At 38.0% G+C, this 14,485-nt stretch overlaps 1 protein-coding gene across 3 annotated transcripts in view; it reads left to right on the plus strand.

Moving 5' to 3' along the window:
- LRBA (LPS responsive beige-like anchor protein) overlaps positions 1-14,103 on the plus strand; it is a 713,883-nt gene extending 699,780 nt beyond the window's left edge. For all 3 annotated transcript variants that reach the window (XM_056562819.1, XM_056562820.1, XM_056562821.1), the window contains 4 exons: positions 1,112-1,213; positions 1,320-1,516; positions 13,441-13,592; positions 13,980-14,103. In XM_056562819.1, coding sequence (XP_056418794.1) covers positions 1,112-1,213; positions 1,320-1,516; positions 13,441-13,592; positions 13,980-14,070 — 542 coding nt within the window. In that variant the 3' untranslated portion in view covers positions 14,071-14,103. The remainder of the gene's footprint in view (positions 1-1,111; positions 1,214-1,319; positions 1,517-13,440; positions 13,593-13,979) is intronic.
- Positions 14,104-14,485: the final 382 nt, after the last annotated feature.

A 14,485-nucleotide genomic window follows, 5' to 3' on the forward strand; every position in this document is an offset into this window, starting at 1 on the left:
ACGCCAGAAAAAACGCCAAAACTGTGGCAGTTTTCCTGGCGTTTTTTCTGGCGTTTTTATGCCACAAAAATCACAGGGCAAAAATCTCAGTGGAGTCCTAGCCTTAGTGGAGTCTTGAATTTCCACAGTATGCACAGAGCAGCAGAATCTCATTGAAAACAATGGGAGCCTACTGCACATAGAATCTCTCTAGTGTTCATGGGCCCTTTTAGACCATTCATGGAGATTAATACAAGAAAAATAATGCTGTCATAATTTTCTAATAATAGTGGCATACTGGGCCTATTAAAAAGAAAATGAGGACTCCTTATATTGTAGTGTAGACAGGGGGTAAAGAATCCTGGGGCAGTTGACACTTTTGATCATGCAATAACCTTATAATCTGGTCTTGCTCACATAAATAGCATTGCCCCGTGCTTTACGATTTGTGTAGGTATTGAGGCTTTGTTATAGATTATCATTATGGAGACTTCACACATTAATATGTTGATTTATTATAAAGCTTTAGACTCTATAATAGTTCACATCTGCATCAGAGCTCCATTCAAGAACTCTATTACGGAGTCTATTTACTACAGAATTTTTTTTAGCTGAACAGTAGTTTGCACAATGGACACAAACTGGTTCCGATGGGTCTCATTGGTTTTCATTGGAGGGGTCAAAGAAGCTCTTAGTTCAATCTCTTTCTTTTGGCTTTGAAGAACTTACCATAGTGGAAAGGAATAAGAATTGAGTATGACTTGAAATTTTAGTTATGTCAGGGGCAGACAGTATTATTGATGTTACCATGCTTAGCTCACTTGCTTTTTAAGGAGGTAAATGGTGTTGGTGTAAGGCAACTCGATATAAAAAATATATATGCACACAAAGAGTAGTGCAGTTGCCCATAGCAGCCAATCAGATTGCTTCTTTTATTTTTGAAAAAAGGCCTCTGAAAAATGAAAGTAGTAATCTGGTTGCTATGGGCAACCTTACCACTCTTCCTCTTCTTAGGTTTTGATAAATCTCCCCCATGGTCTTTCACCATTATATAAAAATGGAGAAAAAAAAATGCATGTTCCCCAGTGGACACGTATTTATGTTTTTTTTTTTTTGTTTTTTTTTTGTGCAGATGAGTTTGCTACTCCTCGTGCAATTTTGACTGGCCATGATCGTGAGATTACATGTGCTGCTGTCTGTGTAGAGCTGGGCTTAGTGATAAGCGGTTCCAAAGGTAAGAATAATCAATTACATTTTAAGAATGTGTCATTTCTATTAAATGTTTTCTTTAATTACAAAAAAGGTGTGATGTTGTTTCTTTCCCATTCTGTTCATTTCAGAAGGTCCTTGTTTGATACATTCTATTAATGGAGACCTTTTGAGGACTCTTCAGGGGCCAGAAAACTGCATTCGTCCCAAACTTATCCAGGTCTCAAGAGAAGGACACTGTGTTATATACTATGAGAGGGGACTTTTCTGTGTATTCAGTGTAAATGGAAAGCTCCAGGCCACTAAGGAGATTGATGACCATACACGGGTAAGGTTATTTGTTGTCCTGTGTGCCAATATTTTATTAGTCATTTCTATATTTAGCATAAAAAAAGCCATGTATGTACACTTCTCTCCAGCGGTGTGTACAGCTTTCCTACTTGTTCTTATGTGTAGTGAGGCTGGTTGGCTATGTTCACACAGCAGAATGCCTTTGTGCAGAATATTCCTGTGAAATTCTGCAGACATTTCGCAGTAGCAGAGTCCCATTGATTTCAGTGGGATACGGTTGCTCTGTTCACATGGCAGAATTTCCATGGCAGCAACATCTGCCATGGAAATCCTGATTCCAGCGTCCACAAAAACATTGAACCTTGCAGATTCCGGTTGGAAATGCATTGCCATCTATGTTCTGCCGATGTTCTTCTGTCTGTGGAAAAAAAAAATAAAACCCCATTCCACTGTGTGAATATAGCCTTACAGGGATGACAAGTGAGCACTGTAATGCATCATGGGAAATGTCATCTTCAGGGTTAGAAGAGCGATCATATTTTCCTACCCCCAAATAACTCTGCATTTTTGCAGCCCAAGGCTGAGGGAACTTTTGTTTAAAAAAATGTAAACCCTTTATGCTTGGACAACCCTATAAATATCAAAGATAATGTGGGAATGATAAGAGGATGAAGATTTGGGAAAGATTTCAGTGAAAAAAAGTAAAGCGTGTAAAAGAAAAGTTGATGAAAAATGTTGTAAGACCTTCCAGTGATGATTTTTACAAGGACTTAGCCCTTTTCTATGAATTCTTGTCATAGTCAATAGATACAGACTATTAATATTGTATAGTTAATGGCTCTATTAGCATTTTTAAAATACACCCTGAAATGCAATGCTTAGTCTGTCCAGCTGTTTTTGGTGTTATCCCTTGTCTGCATTGTACACTGGATGGAATACAGTAGGAAAACACTATTTCTGGTGTTCAGTACATATTTTTTAAACGCTCGCAGTACATTCCACTAAAGATCAATGAGTGACCCAGATCTCAGTCATTGTGGACTTATCTGATATTACATTTGAATTTTAAGAAAGAGAATAAATGGAAAAAGCAAACAATATTATACAGTCATGGCTGTAAATGTTGGCACACCTGAAATGTAAAGAAAATGAAGTATTTCTCACAGAAAAGGATTGCAGGAACACATGTTTTGCTATACACATTTTATTCCCTTTGTGTGTATTGGAACTAAACCAAAAAAGGAAGGAAGGAAAAGAAAATTGGACATAATGTCACACCAAACTCCAAAAATGGGTTGGACAAAATTATTGGCACCCTTAACTTAATATTTGGTTGCACACCCTTTGGAAAAAATAACTGAAATCAGTCGCTTCCTATAACCATTAATAAGCTTCTTACACCTCTCAGCCGGAATGTTGGATCACTCTTCCTTTGCAAACTGCTCCAGGTCTCTTATTGGAAGGGCGCCTTTTCCCAACAGCAATTTTAGGATCTCCAATGGGATTTAGATCTGGACTCATTGCTGGCCACTTCAGAACTCTCTAGCATTTTGTTGCCATCCATTTCTGGGGGCTTTTTGACGTATGTTTGGGGTCATTGTCCTGCTGGGAGACCCAAGATCTCGGAAGCAAGCCCAGCTTTCTGACACTGGTCTGTACAGAACGACCCAATATCTGTTGGTAATCCTCAGATTTCATGATTCCTTGTACACATTCAAGGCACCCAGTGCCAGGGGCAGCAAAATAACCCCAAAACATAATTGAGGCTCCACCATATTACACTGTAGGTACTGTGTTCTTTTCTTTGTAGGCCTCTTTTCATTTTTGGTAAACAGTAGAATGATGTGCTTTACCAAAAAGCTCTATTTTGGTCTCATCTGTCCACAAGATGTTTTCCCAGAAGGATTTTGGCTTACTCAAGTTCATTTTGGCAAAATGTAGTCTTGCTTTTTTATGTCTCTGTGTCAGCAGTGGAGTCCTCCTAGGTCTCCTGTCATAGCGTTTCATTTCATTTAAATGTCGGCTGATAGTTCGCGCTGACACTGATGTTCCCTGAGCCTGCAGGACAGCTTGAATATCTTTGGAACTTGTTTGGGGCTACTTACCCACCATCCAGACTATCCTGCATTGACACCTTTCATACATTTTTCTCTTTTGTCCACACCCAGGGAGATTAGCTACAGTGCCATGGGTTGCGAACTTCTTGATAATGTAGCGCACTGTAGACAAAGGCAAATCTAGATCTCTAGAGATGGACTTATAACCCTGAGATTGTTGATATTTTAACACAATTTTGGTTTTCAAGTCCTCAGACAGTTCTCTTCTCTTTCTGTTGTCCATGCTTAGTGTGGCACACACAGACACACAATGCAAAGACTAAGTGAACATCTCTCCTTTTTATCTGCTTTCAGGTGTGATTTTTATATTGCCCACACCTGTTACTTTCCCCTAGGTGAGTTTAAAGCAGCATCATATGCTTGAAACAATCTTATTTTTCCACAATTTTGAAAGGGTGCCAATAATTTTGTGCAGCCCATTTTGGGAGCTTGGTGTGACACTTTGTCTAATTTGCTTTTTTTCCTCCCTTTTTTGGTTTAGTTCCAATACACACAAAGGGAATAAACATCTGTATAGAAAAACATGTGTTACTGCAATCCTTTTCTGTGAGAAATACTTCATTTTCTTAATTTTTTTTAAAAGGTTCCAACTTTTATGCCATGACTGTATATTTTTAATTTAATCCTGTCACCGTCTTGGGGGGAAAAAAAAAACTAAGTTGCACCCAAGACAAGAGAGTCTTCAGGTTTTGCCTGTAAAAATGTTTATATGACACAATAGCATATTATAAGATCTGTACTGGATAGACTGCTCACTGACAAATGCTTTGCAGGTCCCTATTTACTGTCATGGGAAGGTTAGTTCAATGTCCCCACTTTCAGCTTTGTAGGGTCCACTGTTATTTTTTTTCCCCGTTTGCAATAATAATTTTCTTAATCTGTCACTTTCAGTTGTGATTATGTTGTCAGCCAAGCTAATAAATCTGTGAAATATCTTGAAATCCCTTGCCAGCTAAAACAGTTTCTGCTGTGTTTCAATGTGTGCTGGGAGCTAGAGTTTGTTGCCTGAGGCTGGGGAAGTCCGCGGTCCAGGCAAACACATGTGTACTTCAGCCACATGTTTTTTTCCCCTCTTTCCTTTTTTTTTCTTTCAAAGCAGTCCCTGTTGGGTTTTAGAGTTAAACAATCCACAGCCCCTTTTCCTCATCTGCTTCTGCACTTTATCATGCTGGCAGGCAAGTGGCAACTGTGTGATTAAAGTCCGGCTCCCCGACCCCCACCCCATGTGTAATACCTGCCCATGGATGTGGCAGACTGATGTTTTCACTGCTTGCTTCTCAAGTAATAGGAAGGGGGGAGGGTGCTAGAGGTGAAGCCAAGGAAACCTAAGGTCAAGTCCGACTGCCATTGACTGAATGAGCGGAGTTAAACAGGTTGTGTTTCATGTGTCATGGTAAGCCCAAGCCCACAGGATGTCGACAAAAGTAACAATTTACAATCATCAGACGCAGGACAGAATTCTAATTTACTTTCTTGTAGCCTGCTCATGAAAACTACCAAGAGACCTCCAGACTGCCTGGGGATACTCACAGTCTAATCAACGTTATACACCTGTTTTTGTTTTAAATGCTGCATTGCTCACCAGAGCCCCAGCCAACAGCATGTCAAAGCACATCTACCATGCAATGTTTAGATGTCAAAATGAATAACTTGGATGGAAAGGAAATCCACTCCTTAAACTGAGCTGTTACCTGAGGCAAAGACACTAGCTCTTGCAACCCAAGGGATCCAATTATTTGCTTTGTCTGGAGATTGGAAAGGGCACAGTAGCTGCCTACATGCCACAATCTACTGGATAGATGAGATTTCTTTGTTTGTGTTTTAAGTAAATAATAGCAGCTTATGGCAACAATGTTGTTCGGCAAAATAAGTGAAGCGGTTTGTTTTATGTTCGTCCACTATTGGTCCTTTTACATGTCTTACTGTACATGCAGTCTACTGTGTGTGCATTTTACAAGTTATGGTTATTGTGGCATGCATCAGATGAATAGACAATGGGGGAGGTTTATCAAAATCTGTGTAGAGGAAGAGTGGTGCAGTTACCCATAGCAATCAATCAGATTACTTTTTTCATTTTTCACAGGCCTCTTTAAAAATGAAGTAAAAGTGATCTGATTGGTTGCTATGGGCGACTAGTCAACTTTTCCTCTGCACAGGTTTTGATAAATCTCCCCCATTATTCATTAGTTTCTAGATATAGCTAGTTGTTGGATATTTTACTCTGCAGGTTTGTAAGCCATTCATTCAAACTATTGACACTCTCTCCTGGGTACTCCGGCGCGCACTTTTTTCCTTTTATCCCGTCCGGGCTGCAAAATAAAAGAAAACACACTTTCTCTTACCTGCCAACGAGCCCCCGGAGCTCCAGTACACTCCGGTACAGGTTTTCGGTCCCCGGGCTGTACTCTTCTTACTTCCTGTTAGCCCGGCACGTCACACGGAGCTTCAGCCTATCACCGGCCGCAGCTATGTCCCGCCTCGGCCGGTGATAGGCTGAAGCTCCGTGTGACGTGGCGGGCTAACAGGAAGTTAGAAGAATACAGCCCGGGGACCGAACACCTGTACCGGAGTGTACCGGAGCTTCGGGGGCTCGTTGGCAGGTAAGAGAAAGTGTGTTTTCTTTTATTTTGCAGGCCGGACGGGATAAAAGGAAAAAAATGCGCTCCGGAGTACTCCTTTAAGACTATATTGAAGGATTATGGGAGATTAAATTACAGTTGACTGTACTGCATACCTATATATCAAGCAGCTTTCCAATTTTAGGTATATAGTAATATGTTCTTGGTGACCTCTTTTGATGCTGCTGCTGTTGTTAAAATTAATGGTTAATGGTTTAAAAGGGGTTGTCCAACTGTTACTACTTATTCCATATCCTGTGAATAAGGGATATGTGTAGGATCACGTGGATTTGACTACATTGACTCCACACGCTTAATCTAAAGAATGGGATTGAGTCTCCCTTTGGAATAAAGTGACAGTACACACTGCTTCATTCATTCCAATAGGAGACTTAGGAACCTGTTCTCAAGATCATCGGGGGTCCGAGCATTCAAACATTTATTCCCTTTCCTGTGGTGTCAATAGGGAATAAGTGTCAATGGTGGGGCAACGGCTTCGTTTTGCCAGGAAACCAATAAATGCAACCAGTAGACCTACCTCAACCACCCTATTAGTTGTTTCTTACAAAATGATATTACTATGATATAGTGCTTGTATTGCTAGGATACAAAGGCATATTGCTAGGACATGGTGGTTTGGTGTGGGTTAAAGCCCCTTTAACCAACAAAAATTTTTATTTAATTTATTTTGCTGGCCTTAGGAAGTGTCTGTAGAGAAAAGGCCTCTATATGAAGCTATAAATGAGGTAGAATTCCCTGTATGATGTTGCTTTCCTTTTTAGTCCAGCATTGAAGCGTATGCAGTACCTCCAACAGTCCAGCTTGCCATTCTATACTGTAGCAGGCTTCCATTTTAAAATATGAAGTAGACCCCCCCCCCCACCCCCCCCAAGTAAAGCTACCTCATATTTTAGAAGTCTGGAAGGGTTTATCTTTTCGGTATTCACATATCTTTAAGTTTTAGAAATGTCATTTTCTCCAGTCCTCTTTAAGGCTCGTTCTCGAAGATCCCTGCAATATTTCTTATCTTTTTTTGCTGCTAGATTTGAGTAACTCCCTCTACAAGGCCTGTGATCATATTTACTTTCTTCACTTTATTCTTATCTTTTCCTCCTTCACTCCCACTTGTCACTTGATGCTAGGCAGTCCACATTAAGATTTTCTGACTCATCAGCTTTACATATCATATGTTTTCTTAACTTGAAAAGGTTAGTCTTATAACGTCTATATGTCATGTCTATAGAAAAGCAGATATGGGAAATAAATCCATATTCAGCAAAGGAAGGCTGTATTTCTCCACCAAAGAATAAAGTGGGATTTACAAAGCAGCACTGATTTATATTTCCTTTATGTGCATATTATATTAGACTTTTAATTTTTATTTTATGTTTCTTGAGGAGCTTATATAATTAGTTTGTACAAATGTATAAAGGGAAAAAGCAATGCACTGTAGTATATAGGAGCTCAGTACTTGACAGTGTTTAAAAGCCCCATTGAGAAATAATGGGACACTGTCCACGCACTCACGGCTCACTTCCTTTATTTGAGGGACATCTTTCATCAGCTCTTGTGATAGGTGTGGGTCCCAGCAGTTGGACTCCCACTAGTCACCTTGTTATCCCCTATCCTGTGCATAGGGGATAACTTCACATGTTGGAAGTATCCCTTTAGCAAAGGCACACCATGCATTGGATTCTTCTTACACAGTAGATGACGCATTGTCCCAAATACTCAGTAAATAGTCTATTATTGCTCATTATTGTTGTACATTCATGGCCGTAAATGTTGGCACCCCTGAAATTTTTCTAAAAAATGAATTATGTCTCACAGAAAAGGATTGCAGTAACACATGTTTTGCTATACACATGTTTATTCACTTTGTGTGTATTGGAACTAAACCAAAAAAGGTAGGAAAAAAGCAAATTGGACATAATGTCACACCAAACTCCAAAAATGGGCTGGACAAAATTATTGGCACCCTTTCAAAATTGTGGAAAAATAAGAGTGTATCAAGCATGTGATGTTCCTTTAAACTCATCTGGGGCAAATAACATGGATGGGCAATATAAAAAAATCACACCTGAAAGCAGATAAAAAGGAGAGAAGTTCACGTAGTCTTTGCATTGTGTGGACGGACACTTCAGGTAAGTAAAAAGGGATTTTATTGGCATAATGCAACGTGTTTCACCGCACTTGCGCGGCTTCATCAGGCATAGTAATCAAGGTAGGAGGGGGGAGCTTTTATACAGAGTACAATTAACCCTTTCAAAACCTATGTTATGTTTTTACCAAAAGTTATAAAAACAAATAAAATGCATGTATAATTTTAAAACAGTCTATATATATCATACTTTATATGCCTTACGAGTGGCATGCATGTTCGTATAATCAGAGTTCACACTTGCATGTATTATATATAATTTTTAGTTTTTTCATTTTTGGTTTACTAGCAGACGAATTTGCCCTTACCCACAGGGGATAGGGAATTTTAATTGTGCATAATTATATATATATCAATCGCACCAAACCTTTAGCATATATATATATCGCCGCAAGCATGCATGTCGATCGTAAAAGATGTGAGCAACATGCATATGTGCAAACATAGGTTCAACATAAAAAACAATTTTATGCTACACAGTGTCTCACAACATTTTTCTATTAAACATAAAGGTGATATAAGCACATTAAAATTAATCATACTTGAACAGATTCCAGAGGATCATCCCGATCGGTTCCAACTGTTAACAATCGGGAATCCTTCTTGATTCACAAACTATCCATGTTAACCCCACAAGAACTTAATGAGACGATTGAGAGCGTACGCTTAAATTCAACCCTGGTGCTTTATTCACACACGGCGTTTTTTCATATACTTTTTATATTTTTATATATAATTATTTTTTGCATATATTTTGATATATAAATGTATTTATATATTTTTAATTTCATTTTTTTTATACTGGAATTTTATACTGAATATTTTTTATTTTATAAATACTATGACAGAATATTTTATAGTCCAGGTACAAAGATCTTACATGTAAATCTATTATTATTCATTGCGTGTTGGTATGCATGTCCGTTTTGTCGGCTGTGAATATGAATTATCATAAATATAGAAAGTACAATGAAAATAAAAATAATATAAATTATATGCAGAACTTTTGCAGGCATGCATGCTGCTCACATCTTTTACGATCGACATGCATGCTTGCAGCGATATATATATATGCTATAGGTTTGGTGCGATTGATATATATATATATATATATATATATATATATATATATATATACACATATATATATATATATATATATATATATATATATATATATATACACATATATATAATTATGCACAATTAAAATTCCCTATCCCCTGTGGGACAGGGCAAATTTGTCTGCTAGTAAACCAAAAATTAAAAAACTAAAAATTATATATAATACATGCAAGTGTGAACTCTGATTATGCAAACATGCATGCCACTCGTAAGCCATATGAAGTATGATATATATAGATTGTTTTAAAATTATACATGCATTTTATTTGTTTTTATAACTTTTGGTAAAAAGATAACATAGGGTTTGAAAGGGTTAATTGTACTCTGTATAAAAGCTCCCCCCTACATTGATTACTATGCCCGATGAAGCCGCGCAAGCATGGTGAAATGCGTTGCATTATCCCAATAAAATCCCTCTTTACTCACCTGATGTGTCTGTCCTTGGTCAGCGCCGTGGAGACCCGCCATCCTCTGGAAGTCGATCCCCATTTGTTTTCTACTTGGTTGGGAGGCTGCAGACCGGACCATATTACTCACCCACACAGATCATTGTTGTGTGTGAGCTCACACAACCACCTGGGGTAAGAGGCTTACTAAAAGCAACTTTTTTGCCATGTTCACCCAGGTGGTTTTACGCTATGGAGCGCTCTCTCTTGTTTTTATTGAATGTGTGCAGGGCATCATGAAATCTGAGGATTACAAACAGATTTTGGGTCACACTGTACAGCCCAGTGTCAGAAAGCTGGGTTTGCGTCCGAGATCTTGGGTCTTCCAGCAGGACAATGATGCCAAACATACGTCAAAGAGCACCCAGAAATTGATGGCAACAAAGCGCTGGAGAGTTCTGAAGTGGCCAGCAATGAGTCCAGATCTAAATCCCATTGAACACCTGTGGAGAGATCTTAAAATTGCTGTTGGGAAAAGGCGCCCTTCCAATAAGAGAGACCTGGAGCAGTTTGCAAAGGAAGAGTGGTCCAACATTCCGGCTGAGAGGTGTAAGAAGCTTATTGATGGTTATAGGAAGCCACTGAGTTCACTTATTATTGGTTATAGGAAGCGACTGATTTCACTTATTTTTTCCAAAGGGTGTGCAACCAAATATTAAGTTAAGGGTGCCAATAATTTTATCCAGCCCATTTTTGGAGTTTGCTGTGACATTATGTCCAATTTGCTGCTTTTTCTCCCTTTTTTGGTTTAGTTCCAATACACACAAAGGGAATAAACATGTGTATAGCAAAACATGTGTTACTGCAATCCTTTTCTGTGAGAAATACTTAACTCTCTAGAAAAATGTCAGGGGTGCCAACATTTACGGCCATGACTGCACTTATTTATAGGTCATATGTCTTCATTATTGATATTACATTTTATAATCATTATAAAAAAAAATATATATATATATATATATATATTTTTTTTTTATGTATATTCTTCCTACTGGGTGACTTCTCAGACATAGACGTATGCTATTGAATGAAGTTTTCACTGACTGGTGTCTTGATGGATACTGATGCAAAATCATAGGATGTTGCAGAATCTTGTAATACCTTTTTTATTGGGCTAACAGAAATTTGTATTACGAGATTCTGCAAGATCTATGATTTTGTATCTGCATCACTGGACTAATACGGCTACTCCAAACTACTATTAATAGATACTGGAAGACTGTCCATAAACAGTATACAGGCACGTACACTCTGTGTGATTTTATGTTTCAAATTTTCAATATATAGCTAGTATATAGGAAATAAATAACAGTGTGTCAAGCATTCGCACAAACCAGCAATTTTCAATAGATCCTTTTCAGCTCAGTAGACCATATTTTTATATGTAAAATTCAATACAAAGTTTCTTTTCCCATTAGAAACGCCAGGAGAAAATTATAGTCCAGAACATTCCTCTTTCCTGGTAGGCAGATTGTGAACTCCTAAGACACATTCACAAATGTTTATGGCATTAATTTAATAAAGACACTGGAGGAATCATTTCCCTGGGTTATGGAAGGGTTAAAGATTAATGGCTTTAATTTGCCTCTTACTATAGAATTTCTCTCTTAAAGCGCTTAAACGAGTATAAAAAGCCTCTGAACCGTGACTGGAAGGTTAATGGATTTTCTTCAGATGAATTTTCTAAATGTAGCAAATAATTATTTGTCATGGTAATAATTGCAATTCAAAAATAGCCTCAGGAGATCGCAGTCGAGCAAACAAGGTATCAGAATGAGTATTGATTCAGCTTATGTAATAATGTATGTCAGTAGCTTTCTATAGGAATACATGCTGTCTCACACATCTGTATATTCAGCACAGACGGCCATCGTTGGAATGAGTGCTGTCAAACAGGGCAATGCACAGAGAAGGTGTAGCTGTTGTAAATATTGTAGAACAGTTCAGGACAGCACTGTGTGCTGCTATACTTTGTAAAGGAGTTCACATATGAAAAGGTATTACAAAAATGAAGCCATAGAATGTAAACCTAAAACTAACCACAATACCACAGCCAATCCATTGCTGGATACTGAATTATACTTAGTTTGGCTTTAAAGAAGCACAGTGAATGATGTTGCTAAATATTCTATATATTTTTTTTCTTTTTCATGTGAATATTATTTTGCCATGCCTTTCTGGTGTTTTTATTATACCTTTCTCCTTAATGACATTCCTTATTGGTACTTTGTTTTTACCTTACCTTATTTTGTATAATATTTTTATATATATTCTGAAGTTTTTTATAGTCAATTCATAAATCTTCAGACAGCCTCTGTCCTCAGCTCGAGAGAAGTACTAGTTTCAGGCTCATGTTGATTTTCTTAAGGAAGCAGTTCAAGTACTCCATATCATTGTTACAGTTTTCACATTACTCTTTATCCTTTTTTATAATGAATGAGGAATAAGGGACCGACCCCGCCAAAAACTGTAAAAATGTTATTTCTTTAATCACAGTGATAGTGGTGTATTTTCATTTTATTCTTGCTGTAATATACCTTCCATAAAGTGAGTTTAGTTGAGTTAATGATGTTCATGTTTAGCTGTCAGCATTCATGTATGCACACCCTGATATTTTTTATTTTCCTAAAATTACTCATCCCTAGTGGTCTTGATAGTGAAGGAAGTTACTTTTGGTGTTCTAGGGCAGTGAAGGTGGGTAATATCTGTATGCCTGGTGGTTTGTGGTAGTAAAGGTCATAGCATCAGCCTTCCTGGTAGTGGAGTTAAATGGCTAATGCAAATTTTTCTGGTTGTCTAGGGTAGTGAAGGGATTAATTTAACAATCCCTGGAAGTCTAGTGCATTAGAGGGGTACATTTCAGTATACATGATAGTCTAGGGCAACACAATCTAAAATCGTATGATCCCTGTTTGAGCAGTGAAAGGGTAAATGCTGCATACCTGATGTCCAGTGGTAATTCACCTCTCTAAGCTCCACCCTTCTTTCTTCTTCTGGCTAGAATCTTCTGTTTCCTGCACTGATTTTAGAGTTGAGTGCAGGGAGTGGATAGAGTTGACTATACTTTTATGATCAGGCAAAGTGATTAAGAAATGCTCTTCCCAATCATTAAAGGGGCTATCCTGGGATCAAAGATGTTATATACTTACCTTGTTGCCAGGTTTTTCACTTCCGGCTTTGTGCCAATTGCTTTCTCCCTGCTTGAAGGGGGCAGGTTGTGTCACAGGGGCATGTACTATGTTTTGTGACTGCCACATGCAGGCTTGGTGACCAGTGGCCACACAATGTTATGGTAACCGAGGACTCCCATTTAGGAGAGCAATGCTAGTTGGATAAGGGGGCCTGTAGGTTCCAACTACAACTGCTACAACCCCCTTAAGTAATCCATTGTGCATAATAGTAAGTGATTATAAGAAATATAAATATAGCAACTAGAGATCTTTTCCGTATAACTGTAATTAAGCTTCTAACTTGTTATGTATTAAACCTTTCAGGCGATACTGATGAGCCGAGATGGACAGTACCTGTTAACAGGAGGAGATAGTGGAGTTGTCATGATTTGGCAAGTATGTGACTTGAAACATCTCTTTGCATACCCAGGCTGTGATGCTGGCATCCGATCGATGGCCATGTCCTTTGACCAAAGGTGAGAATCAGCTTGATTGTCATTGATGTCTGCTGTTTAATATGACATCCAAAGCTCTACTTTATACACAAAAACGACAGAACATATCCATCAGAAATAATAGTAGACACTGTAACAAGCTATTTTATTGTATTTTAAGCCTTCACTCTGTATCTCTCATAAAAGCTTTTGTAGGCACAGCCCAGCTTATTCTGTAAGTCCTAGCAAAATTGGATAACTTTTATTACCTAAAGACACTGGTTATAAGAGGGGAATAAATTGGAGTTTGCAACTATGTAATGGGGTGAGATAATATTCCCAGTGAAATGTTAAATAGCAAATGTAAAGTTATCTGTGTCTTCACATGTATATATGATTGACCATCCGTTATTTCACTACTCCTTTCAGGTGTATAATGACTGGCATGGCATCAGGGAGCATTGTGCTTTTCTACAACGACTTTAACCGCTGGCACCATGAATATCAGACGAGATATTAATACCAAGCAAGCTGACGATACATTACTGATGCACTGAAATGATTACTTCCGTCAGGCTGTGAAAAGCCACCTACCACTGCATAGGTCCTTAGAAATGGCTATATTACATCTGAATGTAATTTATCGAAATTCAAATCAGCAACTATTTTTAGAATTAACTGCTATTTTTGTAGACCTTGCTTTACCTTTTTTTTGTGGGATGAGAAACTTGCAGAAGTATAAAGGCTGCTGGGTTATGTAGTAAAATATATATATAAAGAAATATATATTTTTTAGTCCTAAGGAGACATTTATTTTCATCTGTGTATCTGGAAAGTAGGCTTAACTTGGTGGCCGGATCATTTAGGCCAGATCTCTCACAATGACTAGCTTTTCTCTATCTTGATTTTATCTGAGTGGTTAAGGAATAATTCTC

The sequence above is a fragment of the Hyla sarda genome, chromosome 1, assembly GCF_029499605.1.
Source record: "Hyla sarda isolate aHylSar1 chromosome 1, aHylSar1.hap1, whole genome shotgun sequence".
Lineage (NCBI taxonomy): Eukaryota > Metazoa > Chordata > Amphibia > Anura > Hylidae > Hyla > Hyla sarda.